This window comes from Aspergillus heteromorphus, assembly GCF_003184545.1.
Source record: "Aspergillus heteromorphus CBS 117.55 chromosome Unknown BO70scaffold_34, whole genome shotgun sequence".
In the NCBI taxonomy this organism is placed as follows: domain Eukaryota; kingdom Fungi; phylum Ascomycota; class Eurotiomycetes; order Eurotiales; family Aspergillaceae; genus Aspergillus; species Aspergillus heteromorphus.
Genome location: NW_020290439.1, coordinates 216173 through 238016, shown reverse-complemented (window position 1 = coordinate 238016; position 21844 = coordinate 216173). Strand labels below are relative to the sequence as shown.

Here is a 21844-nt window from a genome sequence, read left to right as displayed (position 1 = left end):
CAGGCGGTGGAAGGTGGAAGGAGGAAAGAAGAAAGAGGAAGTAGCCCTTCACCTGCCTGTAGTCATTATTATCTGTTAATTGTTACAGGAGCACCTCATGTTGTTGAAAATGTAGTATCAAAAAGATTAAAAAAAGTTAAGCTTGTAGAGACGGCTTGGTTATATAGAGAGAAAGCTTTAAAATCTGTTACCAGTCACGACCCCGGATGAACCGATTAAGGACGGGTCCGAGAAGAATGAATGTCCGCTGCGCATCCAGATTCATCACGGCATCCACGTCCTCCGCTTGCCAGAACGGATCTTTCTTGAACCAGGTCTCAAAGTACTCGTCCAGCCGGGGGATCAATGATACGGGCTTCTGCTTGGGCAGGCGGAAGAACTGCAAGAGCCGCAGGATGTTCTCGGGGTGAAGAGGCTTGTCGGCCGCTGCGCCCAGCGCCTGGCCGAAGGAGGAGTCAAGAGTCGAGATTTCTGGGGACGCGGCGTGGAAGATGGGAATAGTGAAAATGGGCGCCTTGCCGCCCCATCGCTCGCGGGACAGCTAAATCCAGTCCCAGGCGAGGCGGTGATATGAGGGATCGATCCACCGGTCCCGGGGCTCGACAAAGGTCAACGCCACCAGGCGACGCAGCACCTGGCGGTAGGTCAGATTCTCCAGCTCGATATTATGGCCGGTGGCGTCGACGGCAAACCACGGGCGGGCTGAGTCCCGGTTCAGGCGCCTCTTGATCTCGTCGCGGGCCGTGTGGAGAGTGTGCTCTCGCAGGGCTGGATCGGGGATGGAAAAGAAGCGCTGGTCAAACTCCTTCCACAACAAAGCCGCGCGCGTGGCCAGGCCGCAGATGGGCCGTCCCTTCTCTGACTGGCAGGTCAGCGTCACCGCGCCCGCCACCAGCAACTGCTTCACCGACGGGGAGGTATAAGCCTCCTTGGCCGTCAGGAGGATGCGGCTAGGTAGCAACACCCCGTCAAAGGGCATCGGTGCGTGACCCCAGCGTTGGGACCACGTTCCCGTGAGGCAAGGCAGCAGGTCCGCATCCGCCTCGGAGTCGAAGCCACTGCCCGCGATCAGCACGATGTTAGGCCTTTGTCGACCTTACTGATCCTGTCTCGTACAAAGACTGTGAACAAGATAAGACTATGTTGTGGGCAGCGATGGGGGTGATTGCCGTCAAGTTCTTGTGGTGGAATCTGAGGATCCACATTCAGCCATCGATTATGGTGGATAATTGCGTCTGTATCCCGTATCAATGCGTAGAGCGATGGCAGGCGAAGTGTCTAGAGGAGCTCTCCGTCCAGCGTGCAAGCTACGACGAGAAGGAGCGGGTCTTCGTCACGCATCACGATCTCCTTCTCGCCTGGTATCTGAGAGTCCACGCTCCTGGTCTGCCCCCCTCGGACGAGTATCTGGAGGTAAAGTATGTGATGAACATCCAGAAAGCCACCTAAGCGTCCCAGAAAGCGGACAAATATATTCGAAACAATGCCATGACCATGGCCTGAATACCTGGGACAAGAGAAAGTTTTACGCGAGAGGGTGTCGCGTCTCGCAAGGGGTGGGATGCTGGGGAGCAGATATTGCAGGATGAGTTTCTGTTTGGCCGTTCCGAAGATGTGAAAGCGCTCCAGGATGGCAATATTCACAAAGCAGGATATCAAGATGGGCGGGGACGTTGTTAAGATGCGGGGGTCAAAACGAAGGATCCAAACCGAGAGATCAAAATATCAGGATCACCTGACTGTAATCTGGCCTGAGGCTGCCAGGGCGTCCGGCGCACAAACTTGTCGTTTCGTCTTCTTTCTTCCATCCTCGTCGTCATCGCCATCCTCCCTGACTGTTCAATAACCACCAGCCAGTCGGACGAAATATGTGCACCGTTGTTAGTATTGGGACTTGAACAAAAATAAGCCAAAAGAAAGATCTACAACAGCCCAGTATTGGGTATAGACTCGCTGGTGACCATCCCCCTCAATGCACTATGCACTCGCTAGTCGGGCTGCTAGAAGACGCTAAGAGTTAGCTTGTTCAGTCATTAAAGCAGTTTGAAGCTATCCTTCCTAGATAGCCATCGATGGCTCTTGGGCCCAGCAATCAAGGAGATCCGTGTCTTCCAGACCTGGTGCTTGGTGCTTACGCCTCCTGGATCTGTCACATACTACCCCGAATTCATCAAGCACCCAAGTGAGACAGCAATCGGAGAAGCTGGAAATCTCGGAAGGCTGTTCAGCTCAGCCCTGTGGAGATTTTGCGTGGGCCTCTCCCATAGGACCGGGCCGTCGGCTGTTCTTGCCGGAGTATCTGTGTATCTATACCCAAGCGGCTTCGAAACGTGTTCAAGACTCAAGTGTTCAGCGCGGTGGATCCCTTCAAACTTTCCATCGCAGCTGAACGGTATGGCAGATGACAATGGCGTGGCATGAATCGGGCAGCTGAAGCTGTCGGGGTCGACTCCAACGACCTTGAATGTGGTCAAGTCCCCCTGGTGCATGATGCCGCCCTTCCACCCCAGAACGTCTGACAGCTGCATAGCTCAGAATGAACGTCTTTGGAACGACCGTGGATCCGGCCACGACTCTCCACGGGGGAGAATGCGGGAAACGCCTGATCCCCCATATCATTGACGCCACAGCCCGCGTGACCCCCGACGTCGAGTGTCTTTCTATACCGCGCACCAACGGCAACCCTCGCGATGGGTGGAAGCCCGTGAGCTGGGCCCAAGTCGCCAACGCCGTCAACTATGTCGCCCACCTGCTCGTCAAACAGGCCGGACACCCCGAGCTCGGCACGTTTCTCACCGTCGCCTACATCGGCCTCGAGGATCCGCGGTATCCCATCTTTGTGGTCGGCGCCATCAAGGCCGGCTACCAGGCGCTTCTCATCTCGTCGCGCAACTCCGTCGAGGCACAGCTGAACCTGTTCGATAAGACGGATTGCAACTTGCTCTACCATGATGTGCAATACGCGTCAACGGTTCAGCCGTGGGTCGATGGGCGATCCGGCATGGAGGGGGTGACGGCTGCCCCGTGGGAGGAGTGGGTGGCAAATGTCGCGCCGTTCTCTTACACCAAGACCTTCGCGGAAGCCGAATGGGACCCGTATGTGGTGCTGCACACGACTGGCAGCACCGGTCTGCCCAAGCCAGTCGTCATCCCGCAGGGTATGCTCGCCTTGAACGACTTGCATCGGACGATCCCGCCACGCGACGGCAATCGGACGTGGTTTCCGACATGGACCAGCTTTCCCAACCCACGGTACCTCCTCATCTTCCCTCTGTTCCACACCGCAGGCATCATGACCTCAAAGCTGTGTGGCTTCTACTACAACGCCCCCATCGCCTTCCGCGACCCTTCCGTGCCGATCACCGGCGACAACGTGGTCGACTGGTTGCAGAACTCGAACCCGGGCTGGACGCTCATGCCTCCGACCATCTTGGAGCAGATGTGGCGTTCGCAGCAGGCCGTGGATGAGCTGAAAAAACTGCACGCCGTGGGATTCGGAGGAGGTCAGTCATACTCGGAGGATAAGCCGTATAAGACTAACTCGTATCTTGTGTAGGCGCTATTGCTCCCACCCCGGCAAACGATCTCCTAAGCCAAGGGATCCAAAGGGTTAATGCCATCGCCACAACCGAGTACGTTTACGCCTCCAGATCTCGTCCACGACCGCTAACCGGACAGACAGGTATATCTACTTCCCTTACTACGCGCAACCCGATGCCTCCCTATGGCCGTGGTTCATCGTTCCGACGGAGATGATGGGCATTGAGTGGCGGCCGTTTGGCGAGAACACGTACGAACAGGTCTTCATCCGCCAGAACAAGGATCATCCGGGCCTACAGGGCTGCTTCTACGCGTTCCCCGAGCTGGCCGAGTTCAGCACGAAGGACCTCTACCGGCCGCACCCGACCCTGGCCAACCACTGGACCTACGTGGGCCGCGCCGACGACATCATCGTCTTCTCGACCGGCGAGAAACTCAACCCGACGACCATCGAAGGCGCCGTCATGGGCCACCCGGGCGTCCTCGGCGCGCAGGTCGTCGGCTCCGGCCACTTCCACGCCGCCCTGCTGATCGAGCCGGCCCAGCAGCCCCAGAACGAGCCCGACAAGCAGCGCTTCCTCGACGAAATCTGGCCCATCATCGAGAAAGTCAACGTCGAGACCGTCGCCCACAGCCGCATCCTACGCGAATACGTCTTCCTATCGGATCCAACCCGCCCTTTCCCCCGCGCTGGCAAAGGCACGATCCAGCGATGGTCGTCAAACGCTACGCAGCCGATATCGAACGGATCTTCGAAACCAGCCATGACGGATCTGCCACGGCAGTGGACCTCGACCTCACCTCCAAACCAGCCTTCACAGACAGCATACGATCCCTGACGCAGGGCATCCTCCAGCTCCCAACCCTGAACATCGACGAGGACTTATTCGCTGCAGGCGTCGACTCTTTGCAAGTGATCCAGCTCGCCCGGGTCCTACGCGTCAGTCTCGAGAAAGCCGGCCACGAGACGGCCATCGAGCCGCGCGTCATCTACACTCACCCGACAATCACCCAGCTTGCAGGCTTCGTCTACAACCTCACCTCCTCCAAGCCCAAACCCAACACCCCCTCCTCCACTCCCTCCACCCTCACCATATCCCGCTCCCTAATCGCCAAATACACCACCAACCTCCCGCCCCCATCCCCCACTAAACCCTCCCCCCGCACCACCAACCAAACCATCCTCATAACCGGCACCACCGGCGACATCGGCTCCTACCTGCTCGACCTCGCCCTCTCCTCCCCTTCCATCCACCACATCATCTGTCTCAACCGTTCCTCGGACGCGCAGGCGCGCCAAACCGCCGCCAACGCCTCCCGCGGCCTCTCCACCGACTTCTCCCGCACCACCTTCCTAACCGCCAACCTCTCCGCTCCCCTCCTCGGCCTCTCCCCGTCCACCCACCACATCCTCACCCACTCCGTCGACAGAATCATCCACAATGCCTGGCCCGTCAACTTCAACCTCTCCCTCCCCTCCTTCGAGCCCCACCTCCTTGGAATCCGACACCTCATTGACTTCAGCGCCGCCGCCGTCCGCACCGTCTCCATCGCATTCGTCTCTAGCGTCAGCACAGTCGACAGCCACGCTTGGCCGACTCCCTCCGTCCCCGTCCCTGAAAAGCCCCTTCCAGACGACTCTCTCTCCGAGCGGGCGATCGGCTACGCCCATTCCAAGCTAACAGCTAGCTTGATCCTCGACGCTGCAGCCGAAGTCTCGGGTATTCCGCGCCAGATTATCCGGGTCGGACAGGTTGGGGGCCCGCGCGGCGAGAAAGGCCAGTGGAATACTGGAATACCCAGGAGTGGTTGCCTAGTTTGATTCGCAGTTCGCTGTTTCTGGGCTTGTTGCCTGATGGGCTTGGGAGGTTGGGGGCTCTGGGCTGGGCGCCCATTGAGGATGTCGCGAGGGTGGTGTTGGAGGTTTCGGGTGTGAGTCTTGCTGATCAAGATGCTGCTCCAGATGCAGACGCAGATACCGATGCGAATGCGAATGGGCATGTGCATAAGCATGAGAATGGGCGAGTGAATGAGGAAGAGATAACCATAGCCGGCTACTTCCACGCCCTAAACCCCCACCCAACACACTGGCCAAGTCTAATCCCCGCTATTCGGGAATTCTATGGCCAGCGGATCAAGAGGGTTGTTTCCTTGGGGGAGTGGGTTTCTGCGCTCAAGGAGAGCCGGAATGGTGATGGTGATGGTGATGGTGAGGGTGATCTTCTGGAGGAAAATCCGGCCGTCAAGCTGGTGGATACGTATCGCTGGGCGGTGGCTGGTGGGGAAGAGGGACTCACTTTTGCGACGAATCGGACGAGGGTGGTTAGTCCCAAGTTGAGAGATATGGCGGGCTGTTGAGCCGGCGTTGATGAGGCATTGGTGTGGGCAGTGGGGGTTTTGAGTTGCAGTTCGAGTTCAAGGTCGCCTAGAGCCGTACAGAGCAAAGCTGTATAGCACTCAACCTTTCTGCGTGTGGTCAACCCGCCTGTATATAGCGAATTCAACCTTTCTGCGCGTGGTCAACCCGCCTGCTTATAACGAATTCAACCTGTCTGCATATATAGCAAGTTTAACCCGCCTATACCGAGTATTCTATACCTAAAAGTATAATACACTCACTTACTTAATCTATATACAAATAATACTTTAAAGTAACCATTCAAAAAAATACAGAATGCCAATATCATGTAAGACCACTGGCACTGGGGACTGGACTTAGGGCTTTTCCTCTCTCTGGCCAACCAAAAGGCTTCCTTCCCCCCCCCCCCACCTTTCTTTCACGTATAGATATTGCAGAGCTTCGCTCTGCAATAATAGTATCTACTCCTTATCGTTGGGACATGTAATGTTGTATTGTTTCTGTTTGTTCGGCGTTCTTGTATAAGTAAGCGTGGATTGCGTATTTCTGCTTACCAGCTATGCCAGCTATGCAACTGATGCAACTTATGCCACCACCTCACCTCAGCCCAGTTCGCGATCTATGCACCACACTGCCGCATGCTATCTATCCTACCTTATACTTATCACACGCTACACAACAATAGACCAGAGATCCCAAACCAGAGCAAAAAGAATAAAGAATTAAGTACTATCTATCTAATCTATCTATATATACCATCTCCCCAAAGCACGAGCATGAGTTGCTGAGCATCGTAGTCATACTCAAGGCACCATTCAGTCATAATTATAAGACAAGCAGTCAGTCGGTCAGTCAGTCGGTCAGTCAGTCAGGCAGGCCGGCAGGCAGGCAGGCAGGCAGCTGTCCTTCCAACTTCCATTTGGTATCGCGCCGTATCTGTTCATTAGTACACTGCACGCACTCTACTCCACTCCATTCGATTCCACTCTGCAGTGTGCACACATGCACACACAGGCAGAGAGAAAAAGAGAGAAGCAGAGGCAGAGACAGAGACAGAGACAGAGAGAGGGAGAGAGAGAGAGAGAGAGAGAGAGAGAGAGAGAGAGAGCGACCAGCAACAGACACAGACACAGACACAGACACAGACACAGACAGACAGCAGCAGGAAAACGAAAGACCCAACAAAGACTCGAGAGATGTAAGTAGTTACACAAAGTAAAAGTAAAGGTACGCAAAGATAAGTAAAGTGAAGCAGACCAAGCAAGCAAGAAAGCAGAGCCGGCTCATCTATACACGCCATCCATCCCACCGTCCACCACCCACCACCCATTATCCACCCACCACCCACCATCCATCAGCCAGACATGCATACAGCCAGACAAGAAGAACGCCGATGCGATGCTCAAGAACAGACAGACAGACAGACAGACAGACAGACAAACCAAAGAAAGGAAGTCTAAGAATAGCAAGCGACGCAATGCGACGCGACTTTTGTTGTCTTTCCAGGCCGGAAATATTGCGGTGAGAACAGAACGTGATGCTCGCTCACCGCCCCCCTTTTATACCCTTTATTACCCCTTATTCGAGACATCCCCTCTTTTGGGAGGGATTCCCCTCTTTCCTGCCAGACATCTCTCTAGGTGTGTGAGTGAAATCCCTCATTGCGACAGACATCCTTCTCATGGGTGATCACGTCTCCCGACCCTTCTCTCCTCCCCATGAGATACTGCGACGGCTCTGACTGCGACTGCGGCGGGAGTATGACGAGCTGCTTTCTGGTCCCTCGCCATTTCCAGTACCGTTGCCTGTCACCGACTGCTGTCGACTGCCCGCGGGCTTTGTGCCGTCAGCAAAGGAGACCTTCGCTCCCGCCGGATCACTGCCCTCGTCATCCGACTCGACCACTGCGTCTGGATCGTCCGAGTCATCCGAATCGTTGAACTCGCCCAGCGCAGCAAGACGACGTCGTCGCTCCGCCGGCGTTTCGCCAGTGTCATCTAGATCGGCTTGCTGCGGGGGACGTGTGAGACCAGCGGCTTCCCGCAGCTGAGAAGGCGGAATACGTTCGGTGCCGTCGTCGTCGGAGTCTCGTCGCGTGCGCAGGAAAGGCTTGGGAGGAGACTCCGGGGGAGGGCTGAAGTTCGTGCGCCGCTCATCCGCCGCCGTGCCGCGCGTGAACCGCGCCAGCGATGCGGCGATGTCGCCCGGCATTTCATAGTCCGATTCATCGTCCGTGAACTCGCTCTCCGAGCCGGATTCGTCTACCGGCAATTGTATTGGTACCGGCGCCGATGGGCGAGCAGCGGCCGCTGGTTCGGATTTCTTCCGGTCTTCGATAATGTCCTCCTTCTTGGCTTCTTGGCGAGCCACGTCCTTGACCCGCTCCGGCGCGTCGGTCTCCTCGACCACATCACGCCGCGCCTTGGGCCCGAGATTCCGGATCTGCTGGGCGAACTCGTGCTTCGTCATGCGGCGGCCCTTGTGCTCGACCCCGCGCTTGCTGACATCGTTGTCGTCCGCCAGGGTGAATCTAAGACCATCATCCGCCAACCATGCGTCCTGAGCGGACTTCTTCGTGCGGGCTGCCTGCGACGACTCGCCCTCCTCTTCCATGCCGAACCACGTTCCCATCCGCGTCAACCCACGTCGAACCGGAGCATCAGACTCATCCTTATCCGCGGAAGGAATGGAATACTTTGTGAGCACCTCGCCGTCCTCGTCCTCGACAATGATGGTGTTTCCGAATTGGTAGGCATGGGCTGAGCGACCTTTGCCTTTGGTGGACTTCCTTGGGGCTTCGTCGGTCTTCTTCTCGGTGGGTTGTTTGCCATCGTTGGTCGGCTGCTCCTCGGGGCGGCGTCCGAATCCGGCCCACTGTCCAAACCGCTTACGGACCTTGTCCAGCGTGAGACCCGTCTTCTCGGCAACTGCCTCTTCGATTTCCTCTCCTTCATTCCGGCCATGGGGCTGGGAGCGAGACTGGGCGAAATCATCCGAGTTTTGTTGTACCTTCTGGCGCTGCTGTTCCACATGACGGGCCTGCTCTTCGGCGGGCATGTGACTGACGTCTTCGACCTTGAGAACGTTACCCTCTTCGTCTTCTATGATCATATTATGCCCTTCCAGATACACTTCGATCGCAGGCTCGCGTCCAAACCGGTCGCGCTCCTTGGAAGGCGGGGATGACTCGCGCTCGATCCGATCACGCTCGGCTTCCTCTTCCTTCTCCTTTGTTTCGTCTGACTCCGTCTCCACCGGACGTTTGGGCATAATAGCGGACTGACTGATCGGGCCACCGGCTCCGTTGTCGTGTCTGCGACGTCTACGGCGCCGTCGACCGGTCGGCTTACCGTCTGCCGCGTCGGGTTCCTCATCCCGGACCCGGCGCAGAAAATTGCCCGGCACGCCGATAGGTGGGAGGGTTCCGGGGGGATACTCGGGTTCGTTAGACGATTCCTCTGCCTCATCCGGCTTCCGGAATGACATCGACCCTTTGGCCAGGGATTGCACACGGGGCAGACGGTTCATCCACGACGGACCTTCTTCGTTAGCTGTAGTGTAGGATAGGGTGATGGTGAGGGTGTTGATGCGCTTTCCGAGGGTAAAGACGGCAATCGATGAGCCGTGGACCAGAATGGAGGAGATGACCATGAAGGTAGTGATGGGCCATATAAGCTGTATAATGTAATAGTTCGGACTACCAGGCCCTGGCAGTTCCGACTGCGACATAGGCTCGGTGCTGTCATTTTCCAGTTCAGCACGGGCCAGGATCGAAGCAAAGATCGCGCCGACACCGATGGGTCCGAAGTGGCCCGCGAAAAGCGCCTCGCGCCACGTTTTCACGTCTGGTATGATGGGTTTGAGAAGTAGCATCACCGGAATGCGCCGGAAGAAAATCACCAGAAGCGCGATGACGACCAGCCTCCAGGGCACGAGGCCAATGCTGGGGTTGTTGTACTGCTCCCAAGGAATGATGGCCCCGAAGTACACAAAATAGGCCAAGTTGAGCAACAGATCGATGACGTTGGACACATGCGACTCCTCAGTTTTTTCCGTAAACCACCCATCATTACTGAAGCCGACGCCGGCGGAAAAGCCGATCAGTAAATCATCCATGCCCAGAAGACTGCCAGAGCCGGCGCAGAAGACCGCGAGCACGAAGTAGAACACCAGGAAACTCTCGCGGTCCACCAGCTGATTTCTCTCGGCCCACTTGATGGCGTGCCGCGCCACATAGCCGATGATAAACCCGTACACAGCACCGAATATGCACTCGTATAGGATGGTCACACAGAACCAGTTCAGCGCCACCTCCCCGGCGTCGGGGCGGTAACGGTAGATGTAGAAACCGAGGTAAATGAAGGGAAACGCCATGCCGTCATTGCAGCCCGACTCGGCGGACAGCAAGTCTCGCAAATGCTTCGGCACTCGTCGCGCGAATTTACCCTTACCGACGACGGACGATGCCAGGACGGGATCGGTCGCGGTCACGCAGGCGGCGCAGACGAGGCTCTCCAGCCACGAGAGGGGCGGAACCATCCACCAGACGAACAGACTGGTGACCAGCCAGCCCCACGTCATGACGGGCACCAGCAGCAGAAAGACGGATTTCCAATGACGTTCCATGTAGGCTTTGGGCAATTCGACACCGACGGCAAAGCACTGGACGACCAGGACGATGCGCGAGCACTCGAGGGTGATTTTGTCGACATTGCCCCACGATAAGGGATTAAACAGATTGGCGGCATGAGGGCCGAAGATGATGCCGCAGAGCGTAGCGACGGTAGCCTCGCCGATGTATAGCTTTTCCTTGACGAACAGCGAGCACAACATGAACAGACTGGTGAAGCCGCCCAAGATCATATACGCCAGATGCGGCTTGTCGATATCCAGGTGATCCCACGCCATGGCTGTTTGTTGCGACGGACCGAGTGGGAGGGTGAGCGATCGGTCGAATTTCCCCCGCGCGCTGTTATCTTCACCCCAACTGTAATTCCCGATGCCTTGACCGATCGGACCAACACGCTCTTAAGCAAGGGATATCCGCCTGGCAAGTGGACGAGCGCCGGGTTCCCGCATGCCTCGGCGGACTGAATGCGGACCGATGGGGAGCGGGCACGGCGGAGAATCGGGAGTGGTTTCGAGTGCCTCACGGGCGCGTGCTGCAAGGGGGGGGGAGGGAGGGAGGGAGGGAGGCCTGGAGAGCGCTGACGGTGAGATTAAATTCCGGGAAGGGGGGAGGGAAAAGGAGAGGGGGAGCCGAATAAATAACAGGAAAAGGGTTGGTCCGGGAGGCAGTCGAGGGAAGGAATGCGAGAGATTCCCCATTCGGGGCTTACCTGATCGGGCAATGAAGAGGGAAACTCCGGGCGCGCGCCGATGATGTCAGGCGCTGACCAACTTTTCCCAGTACTAAGAACGAGGGGAAGGGGAATCAGAGGGAAAGAGAGATAGGATGGAAAGGGGGATAGTGAGAGAAGGGAGGAAGAGGAGGGGAGACGAGGCGAGGGGGTTGCAAGAAAAGGGAAGCGGAGAGAGAGAGAGAGGAGAGAGCGAGGCAAGACTCGCGTGGAGGACGGACGGACCACGAGCGAGAAGTCTGGGCAAAGAGGGACGGAAAATTCACGATGCCCGAGCGGCATCTCCAAGAGTCGAGGGCTCGAGGAATCAGAGGCCGCGGCGGGGAGAGCGCCAGTCACGGGCCCATCCTCGCTCGCGGAACCTTCACGCTGAGCCTTGGCGAGCGGGACTGCACTGGCACTGGCTCACTTTGAAGGTATTCCTCGTCCATCCTCTTGGCTGGGGGCCATCTGGGATGGGAAATCAAGGAACATCCCTAGGTGTTGTCCCCGGTAAAATATACAGCCTCCGCACGTCTGTCCGGACCGTCCGGATCTTCCATCGATAGTCAAAGGAAAAAGGGCGTGGTACCTGTCCATTTGGCCGCGGACCAGTCACGATCGGACCGATCTGTCACTGTGTCACTGTGTGACGGTGGCACTCTGGAGGAGGCATGTCACATTGATCCGATGCTGGCCTCGTGTCGACTGTACAGTAGATACTTACAGTTTGTAGGGAGTAGACAAGACAACAGTTGAAGCCATGTTGCCATGTTGTGTTACCTGGTGCCAATCACCAGCATGACGACATGCTTGACCCCCTCCAACCGGGGGCTGCGATCCAACATCGCCGACCTTTCCCCTCTGGGCTGCCCATTACGCGCTGCTGTCTGGCGGATGCCGCCATGCCCAGCCTTGCCAGGCTGCCGAGCCAGTTGTCCATTGGTTGGTCCTACCAGGTTAGACCCGCAGTGGGGCGCTGGGCGTCGGTGGGGGAGCTCCTAACTGGCTGGCCGGCAGGGCTGGCTGACTCCATCCAATCCGTACGGTCGAGGTGGTCTGCACGCGGGCGTCACGAGACTGACGGACTCAGGTAAAGGTAAGTACTAAGTAACTATGTACTAATGTATGCGTATCGTCCTGTCGGACTCCCAGGCAGGACAGAACAAGACAAATACAAACATTCCCACCGATACGGCACCAAGGTAGATAGATCTGTCCTGTTCGTTCCAACTTCCCCGGATCAAGATTCAACCCCGGATGTCCCGATGTCGACCCTGGAACTTATAGTAACGCCCCAGGCCGGATTGGGACCGACCACACCGACCGATGCATACATACATAACTAGTACCTATAGTACTATGAGCCCAACCACCCGCCACCCGGCATCTGCTCCTCTGACTCACTTATATTCCGAACTCCTGCATCTCTGTTTTTCCCTGTTGTCTGAACATGTAACAGATCTCATCCGCATACCCCCGTGACGTGGTACATGTCTGGTACATGGTACATGGGTCTAGACTCGATGGACAGACAGACAAGAACACACGACAACGTACAGATATCTAGCCGGGATAGACGGGAAGAAAGGTAGTCGTTACCTACTTACCTACTTACTACATATCGACCTGACCTACCCACATACCTAAGTAGGAGGCACATCCACACATACGTACAGTAGGTAGATACAGTAGATACAGTAGATACCTATCTGCATACAGACAGACTGATTAAGCTTTCAGGCTGTGGCGAACCGGCGGAGTTAACCAGCCAGGTCACGAACGCTGCACCGACTAACTAACTACTATCCACACTGCATCCTAGGTACTTGTATGTGGGTGTATGTGTATGCGAGCGATTGCGGCTAGTAAGATTATTCACTGGCTGCGTGGTACTTTATAAGTAAGTCAAAGTCCAAGAGTTGGGTGGGATAAGGTTAGGCTAGGATGGATTTAGATCTGTCCCTGTCCCTCTCCAGTGTCCACATCTCTACTATCGATCGATCTCTCTCTACTGAGCCAAGCTAGTGGAAAGTAACTGTACGGCATGGGAGCCCAAATATCAAGGGGTGATGGGACAGGATAGGACAGGACAGGACATGACTGGCGGATCTGGTTTGAACTTGGAAGAGCGTGAGTAAGTGAGTCGATGGACCTATCAATCAATATATGTGTCTATCTATCGATTGATCTAATTAACTTTCTAGTATCGAGCTTTTTAGAACTGTGTCGTGCCTGTACCTGTACCTGTACCATAGTCCGCATCCTATCTGCATCGACTACAACAACAACAGCAGCAGCAGCAGCACAGTTAACTTTCCACCCGCTTCCCCGTCAGTTACAACACAAGTTCGATTCGAGGGGCTTCGTGTCCTGCGTGGCAAAGAAAAGTCAATTAATCGGGAGAGGGGAGGACTTCTGATTCTGAGCTGCTTTTCTGCGCAGATGAACTCCTAGATTTTCTCTCCATGGCGTGCTTATGCACATTACATATGGGGAGTTGCGATCTTTCTGTATAGGGCTACAGTCGTACTACTCCAGGGTACATGAGGTTTAGATACCCATTCCCCATGGGAGATTGATTGATTGATTTTGATTCATAGATAGGTTGATAGGTTAAGCCAGTCAATGTCAGAAATCTAGCAAATAGGGAGCTCGGTCTGTACAGCTGTCTATCTGTAGGTATGTCCCTGACTGCACTGCACTGCAGTCAGTCACTCGTCGCGTGGAAATGAATGATCCCGAATAGTCAAGTCAAGTCAAGTCCGCTCGTGGCTCGGTAACCGCGCTATTGACATCCATCAGTCAGTCAATCAGTCAATCAATCATTTTTCCTATTTGTGTGTAGCACTCGGTAAAGTGCTGGAACCAGTCCGTATTCCATACTACATACTACATAATCTGTGTATACCGTGCATGCTACGCATACTCCCCCTGCTCGATTATACCAAACCCCAGGACGCCATAATAATACCGAATCAATTTACCTACGCCGGATCCCAAGTCCTATACAAGCAATGCTACACATACCAACACCAATACCACATACTCAAAAAGAGGTCTCACCAGCACTCCTACATTAAGAAGAGACAAAACAAAGTCAGGAGAAGGGAGAAAAAAAATCTGACTAACTTCCTGATCCGGCATCAACATCGACATCGACTTGATTCCTCATGCACGTTCTCCTGCAGGTAGGTAGGTGCAGGTCAGACCCAAAAAGCAACCCAACCATGTGTCAAAAGATCATCCCTGCAAGCTGCACCAGCTGCACCCGAGGAGGCGGAGAGAAATAGAACAGACCAGAACAGAGCAGAATAGGAAAAGACAAGAAACCCCTATCGGTTTGAGGGCAATACTGGCAGGCAAACAGCGGATAGCGGATTTCAGGCTAAACAACACAATAACGACAGCCGCAGTAGCAGCCGCAGGAGCAGCAACAGTAGTAGTAGTAGCAGTAATAGTAACAGACGCAGCAGGATACATAGGAGGTACGACAAACAAATCGGATTATTCGGGAGGGAGGGCAAAAAAAAAAAAAAAAAGCAAAAATGAAAAATACAAAACAAACACGCGATACAAAAATCAACCCTGACAAATCACATATCGAGACAATACGCGCGCGGAGCGACGGAACGCTCATCCCGGGGGTATCCATTCGAGTCATCAGTCAGTCAATCAATCCCCTAGAGGCATGCCCTCTACCTGATCGCTCAGTGACCGCCAATTGTCGGCCTGCAGCTCCGAGTACTTGACCCGCTCCTGGCTCCAGTCCTGATGCAGCCGGCTGATGTGGTACTGGCTCTGCTGGAAATACACGAGCTCGTCGCGGATGCACTCCTTGATGAAGACCCCACGTGCGTGCTGATGCACAATCGATTCCTTGTCCTACGCGCCCAGAGCCATGCATTGTCAGTCACCATCACCAGTCATCCTCGCACGTTCGCCTCGCATACGAAAAGAGAAGCCCGGTGCTTGCTTACCTTGAAGATTGCCTCCTCCACTTTCTCGGCCTCCCCGGGTTTGACCGTCCCCTGGGGCCGGGCCCGCAGTTCCTGCAACTTCCGCTCGTTGTTCTCGATGCGCCGCTCCAGCTGGGGGATGTTGTTGCGCGCGTACCGGTCTCGCCGGTCGAACATCTCCCGCACTCCCACCAGGCAGTCTCGCTGCCGCTTGAGGTCCTCCAGCATCCCTTCCTCCCACGCCCGCGCCTCATCTTCTAGCAGGCTTTGGCTCGCGGACAGATGTCTCGCTGTCGCCTTGATTCCCTCGTTGAGCAACGGCACGTCGTTGGTGTCGAACGCGTAGGTGTCCCGCGTCACCTCCGTCAACGACTGAAGCGCTAAAGAGAACCGTAGGTGATCCGCCGCAAGTCCCTCGTTCCGCTTCGCGAGACGCTCGAGCAGCGTGCACAGGTTGATATACACTTCCGCCGACCTCTTTACACCACTACGCACCGTGTCGAACATGTCAGGGAGATCCGACGGCAACGAGTCCTCTAGGTCGGGTGGTAGCTCTCTGCCCGCGAATTCGTCCTGCACCGATATCGTGGCTTGCTTACGCCACACCGAGAGTTCCTACTCAGGTTAGCCCCACGATGCCAGACAGACGGAAAAAACATACCGTAGGAACGGTCAAAAACATAATCACGAGCTGCTCCTGGCTCAGAATCGGGTGCCGAACGAGAGCGTTGGTAAATCGAACGAGTCCCCTGCGCCGCTTCTCAAGAAATGAAGTGGAATCCGCTGCAAGGTGAGTGCCATTGACTTTGAGTAGGTAAGTAATCTTGGAGGAGAGCTTGCAACAAGCCTTGCTTGAACGTACCTGAGATGCGTTTCGGGGGCAGGAGAGGCAGCTGTCGGAACGGGTATCGCTTGTGGAGGCAGTCCAGTAGCCAGACGAAATCGCTGTAGCGTCGCACAACTGTGCTTCCCCGACGGGCGGACTTCACCTCGTAGTTGCGATGTTGGAACATGAACATGCCCTCCTTCTCCGGGAGCAGTGTGACCGTGATCACCTCTTCCAGATGGGGGCTCGCGACCCGGCCGATCCCCAGCGATCGCCGACGCGGATGCGGCTCGCCCTGCTCACTTCCGGTTGACCCAAAGCCCCCAAGTCCAGCTCGGACAGGCCCGCCGATCCCACCACCCCCATCGGATGTGTTTCCCAGACTCTCTCCCCATCCAAACCCCGCACTGGCGGGCGCCGTGTCGGCCCGACCGTTCGAACGGGTGTTCTCTGGCGCTTCATGCGGGGCGTTCCCCTCACTAGCTCGACTCGACCAGGCGTTGGTCCCGGACCGCACGCTCCCAAACCCGTTGAGCACGGGGTGTTCGGACTCGGTCTGCGCCTGGGTATGGGCGTGGCCACGATGCAGCTGGGGGCTGCCCCACGGGTCCGCCTCCAAGCTCCCCATGGACGGCTGGCCGGATTGTCGCGACTGGGTCGAGCTCGGTTCTTGTAAAGGGGTGGCAGGGGGAGGCGGCGTGGAGGGACGGTCTTGCGATGGGACAGGGGCGGGCGGTTCTTGTTTGGCGCGCAGGGCGTCGAAGTAAGAGGTCTGGGGGACGGGGAGCTCTGCAGTCGCGTCCGGGAACGTTAGTGGGTTGATTTAGAGTGTGGCTAGCAGGAGTCAGCGACAACTCACTCTTGCGTCGATCGTCCACCGCATCGAAGGTCAGGTCCTCGCCCTCCTGCGCCAGACCCACGAGCGCTAGCAGCACGCTGAATTCGCCGCGACCAAGACCGTTTGCGCTGTCCAGGTCGCCTGAGACAACCAGATTCAGAATTTTGGCCTGGTCGGTGGCGCTCAGCCCACTGCCCGACAGTATTTCCCGAACGGAGGTCAAGCCGACGCCGGATCCCACGCGATCCCCCGCACTAAGCACTAGGTCGTAGGCATCGATGTAGCTCTCGGGGACGTCGGAGTCGGGCAGGAGGGTCTTGACGATCTCGTATTTAGAGGTTCGCTTGTTCGTGCCAGTGAGCCAGGGAGAGCCGGAGCTGTCGTCGTCGGCAAAAAGGGAGGAGCCCGCGTTGCCCGGATTGCCGCCCTGGGACGGCTCGTCGGCGAAGAGAGAGGACTTGGAGCGCTGGGTAGAGTTTGCCAGCGGTGAGTCCTCCGGAGAGGTGCCGAACAGCGACATGGAGGACAGGGTGGGTGTGGGTGGGAGCTGGCAGCTGGGGGATGGTCCGACTGGGGGGGGGATGACGAAGCGGAGCTCGGTCGGCAAGGAAGTGATAAGTAGCGGACAGACACGACTGACCGGACGAGGGCCGGCACGACGCTAACAATGGCAGACCCCGCGAGAGACGGGTGGAGTATATATCTGGATAATAGATAGGCAATTGAGCAGGGCGCACAGACACAGCAAGGGAAAAGGGCCTGCTCTTCCTGAACGAGTGGTGGTGGAGGTGGTGGTGATAAGGGAGCGAGCGCAACGCGAGGGAAGAGGAAGTTCCGGTCAGTTCAGTCAGTCAGTTGTGATGTCGGCGCTCCACCGGCGGGCGGCACTAGTGGCTAGTCTGCTGGTAGCTCACTGGCCGGGTTCGCACCCTCCCAGTCCCGCCTGAGGCCCTCATCCCGCATCCATGGTTCGTGTGTATATCCCGTGGTAGTATACATTCTACATTATAGATGTGCTGTCAGACTCATATTAGACTACTGTATTAGCCCTGATAAAAATATAAAAATATAAAAAGCACAAATAAAGATGCCACCACCCCATCACTGAACGCCTCTACCCGCCAATGCATCATCACTATATACGTCTAATCATACAGGAGAGTCCCCTCCCCCACGAAGTACCCTGTCCTAGATTCCCCCTTCGCTCGAGCTGTCCGATTCCGCGTCGTTGTTCACCGATAGAACCTCTCCGACCGAGGGCACCGTGAAATGACCGGCTTGGACCAAGAGGTCCTGCCATTCCTGTTTGCCAGTGGACAGGATCAGCCCCGGATTGGCATCCGTCGGGAACCATCTCTCCCTACGGGTGTAGGCTTTATTGCCCCCTTCCAGGGCTGCACGACTCGCTCGGGTCTGACGAGACCGTTTGGTGCCCGTCGCGTCGGCGGAAAGCAGCCCGCTCAGCTGGTGGCGATGCTGTGCGAGCCGGAGATCGTAGGCCATTATGCCGCGAATATACGGCCCCAGATCCTCAGCGATGGGTCCGAGACCGTTCTCGAACGAGGGAGCCAACCGGCCCGTGGGAGGAGGGAATACACATTCAGCCCGCTTGATGGGCTCGAAAGCCTTGAGTAAATCCGCTCCAGCCGGGTTCGCAGCGCGAGGTCTGCTGACACTGCCCAGCAGGTGTGCGGCTTGCGATGCTTCCTTATCTTGCTTATCATCAGATCGAAAGGCCTTCCCGAGGAGAACCTCGAAGGTACAAGCAATAGCGGCAGGAATCGATGAGTAGTCGGGCACCAGAGAAGTGTCGAGCAACGTATAGCCGTCAGTGTAGCTGGCTCGCTGCTTCTCGTGCATAGGCGGGGCCGATATGTCCGCAATGTCCTAGCAGAGTCAGTACTATTTTCAGAGTGAGGGAATAGCTTGGCCTACCAATTTAGGGTCAACCGAGCAAGGGGAACAGAGGAGATCAAGGGTGCTTCTCATGTCCATCAGCTCGGACTCCTCTCGGATCTTGTCAAGGCGTTCCAGATTCGACATCGACGGACTCAATTCTGCCTGCGATCCAGGCGACCGTACCAGACTCTCCGAATCCTGCGGGCCGAGCTGCCACCAGTGAAGCAGCTCATGCTGGGATTCAATCGCGCCCCCCGTCTCGTCACACATTAACATGTCGCGGCTGAACCAGCCCATGTACGGCTCGTATGTGTTCAAACTGAGCACACGGACCCGATTCCCATCCCTGTCGAGATCGGACCCCTGGGGCCATCGATCGACCATCCAATCGAGACCGGACTTCTCGCTGCCCACCGCCATTTGACACCAGAAGCCCAGCTCCATGATGGTGCGTCGGACGTCCTTGCCGGTACACATGTAGAGGTCCTCCACCGCGTTGCGCTTGAGCATGTGGCCTTCATTTGCGGTCAGGAGGAGCAGATAATCAACAGCGAGGTCCATTGGAGGGGCCCGGTAGCGAAGGATCGCGTGGAAGTTGATGTCCTGGAGAGGAATGAGATTCTCGTCGTTGCAGGTGATGATTATGGGCCTTTTCGACTGGTTGATGAGGGTCAAAACCCCGGACCAGAACTGCTTATCCTCCTCGAAGAGAACGTCCGCCTCTTCTAACAAGATGAGTGACTGTTTCTGATTGCGAGTTCTCTTCGTATCGGCCTCTGTAGGGGTTGCCGCAGCTTTGGCGTCCTTCTTCTGCTCTTTAGCGGGGAGCGATTTGAAGAAGCCCACCAGTTTGTTTTGCCTGCCGTCGACGGCCTCAGTATGTGGTTCGGAGGCCTGACGAGTGCTTTCCTCGCCAGTTGGGTGCACCAGATGATTCCGGGTCATGTCACCCACGCGCTCCACGATGTCTCTGGCGCTACGACGGTTCCCCGGATTGATCTCAAACACTTCGAAGTCAAGCTCCTTCGCCACGGCGTAGATAGATGCCGTTTTCCCACACCCGGAAGGACCGCTGAGGAGAATAACATTGGACGTACGACTTTTCTCGCCTCCAGAGAGCGTCAAATCGCCGGATCGGATCATAGTTCGTTTGGTGGTCACATCGCCCGCCAACTCGTCGTCAGAATCATTCACCGGGTCCAGCTCGTACGCCTCGTCCTCGCTGGAGACAATGAAGCCGTCCAGATGCTCCTTCTTGCGTCGCTTCCGCTTCTTCTCCTCCATCTTTTTCTTCGCTTTCTCATCATCCTTGGACGACTTGCCCGTGTCAACTGCGGAGATCGTAAGGTACTTCAGCCAGTCTCGCAGCATATATACTTCTTTGGTGGCTTGAAGGACTTGATTGGCGGATTGGGGGGCGTACTTTTGTGACCAAGTATGGACGTCAAAATGTCCCAGATCAAAAGCAGTCATCGAACCAGGAATCGAGGCATGAAGCCTCCGCAGGGCCGGATGACTGGTATCCAGCAGCGTTTTGTCGTCTTCTGTGGCGGAGTTGGATAGCTGTCTAGTGACTGCTGTTTGTAGGACCTTGCCACTGGCAAGGTGTCGTGAAGGTATCCTTAGGACATGCTGGGGTTGCCCGGAGTATTTCCGCGACAGATGTAGAAGTACATTCTCCTGGTCACTAATGCTGACCGCCGCCATCTTTGACTTCTTTCTATCCAACTCCAGAGAAACACACATCCTATCGAGGCCATCTTGGACACCTCGGACGTGAGTGAAATCGCGAGGCGGCCAGATTGGGTTAATAGTTTCCACGAACTTTGGGCGCGGCCTGAATGTTGAAAAGGCCTGCTTTAAACCGCCCTTTCCGTGACTGGCTGGACTCTCACTCGTTCCCTCGGAGACACCCTGGGAGGGGCCGGGCTCCTGAGGATGAGCTTGCGGAGCTGAAACATCGGACTTGTTCGCGGCCTTTTTCATGAAAAATGGATGGGTGGGCTTCTTTGGTTGGGCTGATCCGGTTGCGGAGAGAGCGGCGGGAGCGGGTTTGGCAGCAGGTTTGGTAGGAGGGCCATGTCGCTTCTGACCACTAAGTATACCGTCAATCAGTTTTCCAACGCGGTCCCTGGCCTCCTTGTCAGTTCCGTATTTGATCACGACCACCTTGCTCCCCCCCGTCGGTTTTTGCGCATCGACTTTGCGCTTGGCAGTCCGCTTTTTCTTCGACTTGTCCTCGAATTTATTCCCGACAGGCGACGACAGCAGCTTTCCATTCGGATTCAAACTAATTGTCTTCTGCCTGGGCGAGGATTTCCTGGGTAATTGATCTTTATTCGCGTTTGGTTCAGCGCCATCGCCAGCCGGTGTTTGCTCGGGTTCTGCTGTGTCCATGGCCGTGGCCAGGCCTTCGGCGGAAGGGGCCTCAATAACGGTGTCGGTCGCAGGGTCAAGGGGTGTGTCAGTTTTCCTCCTCTTTCTGCGACTGGCATTGGGGTCGTGGTCTAACATCGTGAGGGGGGTATCGGGAGCGGATGGCTGAGGACAAGGGGGTAAGATCGGGCCATCGCTGGCGGGGGATTGTTTCTTTGGGCCATCGAGACTGGTATTAGGTTCTGTGAGAGGTGACGGTGCAATTGAGCCTGTTGGTGCTCCGAGATCTGCAAGCGATGAGTACTCAGGGACGCAGAAGCCAACGGGAACAATCACCTCTTCGAAAGAAAGGATGGATGGCCCGTTGTTGCCCATGTCCCATAGCCATACTCGGTCACAGCGCTGCGTCCATGGGACGGGGACCAAGCCCAAGGGCGGAGGGATAAAAGAGTGGAGGGGAGTGGAGGGGAGTAGAGGTAGGGAATGACAGGCAGTGGAGAGAGAGAGTGAGAGAGTGAGTGTATGCAAGTGAAGAGCAACGCAACGATAAGCAAAGCAATTAAGGAACGAAATTGACGCGAAGCAGCGCGTGTTTCCCGCGCGGGATGCCTGAGGGCCTGGGGCCTCCGCGGGACGTCATTACTAAAGGACGCTAACCTACTTTGTATGTACGGAGTACGGAGTATCACCGCCCAAAAAGGGATGGGC

The 21844-nt window shown here is 56.2% G+C and overlaps 4 protein-coding genes across 4 annotated transcripts; 1 reads left to right on the top strand and 3 right to left on the bottom strand.

Moving 5' to 3' along the window:
- Positions 1–187: 187 nt before the first annotated feature.
- On the bottom strand, positions 188–979 carry BO70DRAFT_400192 (DUF1729-domain-containing protein; the record flags this gene model as incomplete). The annotated part of the gene is made up of 2 exons (XM_025546904.1): positions 188–541; positions 605–979. 2 exons carry the CDS (start codon positions 977–979, stop codon positions 188–190), a joined length of 729 nt encoding a protein of 242 aa, XP_025395480.1.
- A 1557-nt stretch (positions 980–2536) lies between these two features.
- Positions 2537–5971, top strand: BO70DRAFT_382653 (acetyl-CoA synthetase-like protein; the record flags this gene model as incomplete). The annotated part of the gene is made up of 5 exons (XM_025545548.1): positions 2537–3503; positions 3557–3632; positions 3683–4255; positions 4303–5293; positions 5344–5971. The coding sequence occupies 5 exons, from the start codon at positions 2537–2539 to the stop codon at positions 5896–5898; spliced, it is 3162 nt and encodes a 1053-aa protein (XP_025395479.1). The 3' UTR covers positions 5899–5971.
- A 1448-nt stretch (positions 5972–7419) lies between these two features.
- BO70DRAFT_150193 (Na+/H+ antiporter Nha1) lies at positions 7420–10900 on the bottom strand. The gene has a single exon (XM_025538196.1). It carries the CDS (start codon positions 10805–10807, stop codon positions 7589–7591), a length of 3219 nt encoding a protein of 1072 aa, XP_025395478.1. The 5' UTR covers positions 10808–10900; the 3' UTR covers positions 7420–7588.
- Positions 10901–14751: 3851 nt separating this feature from the next.
- On the bottom strand, positions 14752–21524 carry mvp1 (sorting nexin Mvp1; the record flags this gene model as incomplete). The annotated part of the gene is made up of 8 exons (XM_025546135.1): positions 14752–15123; positions 15219–15812; positions 15859–16001; positions 16060–16812; positions 16883–17522; positions 18098–18748; positions 18797–21423; positions 21461–21524. The coding sequence occupies 8 exons, from the start codon at positions 21522–21524 to the stop codon at positions 14914–14916; spliced, it is 5682 nt and encodes a 1893-aa protein (XP_025395477.1). The 3' UTR covers positions 14752–14913.
- Positions 21525–21844: the final 320 nt, after the last annotated feature.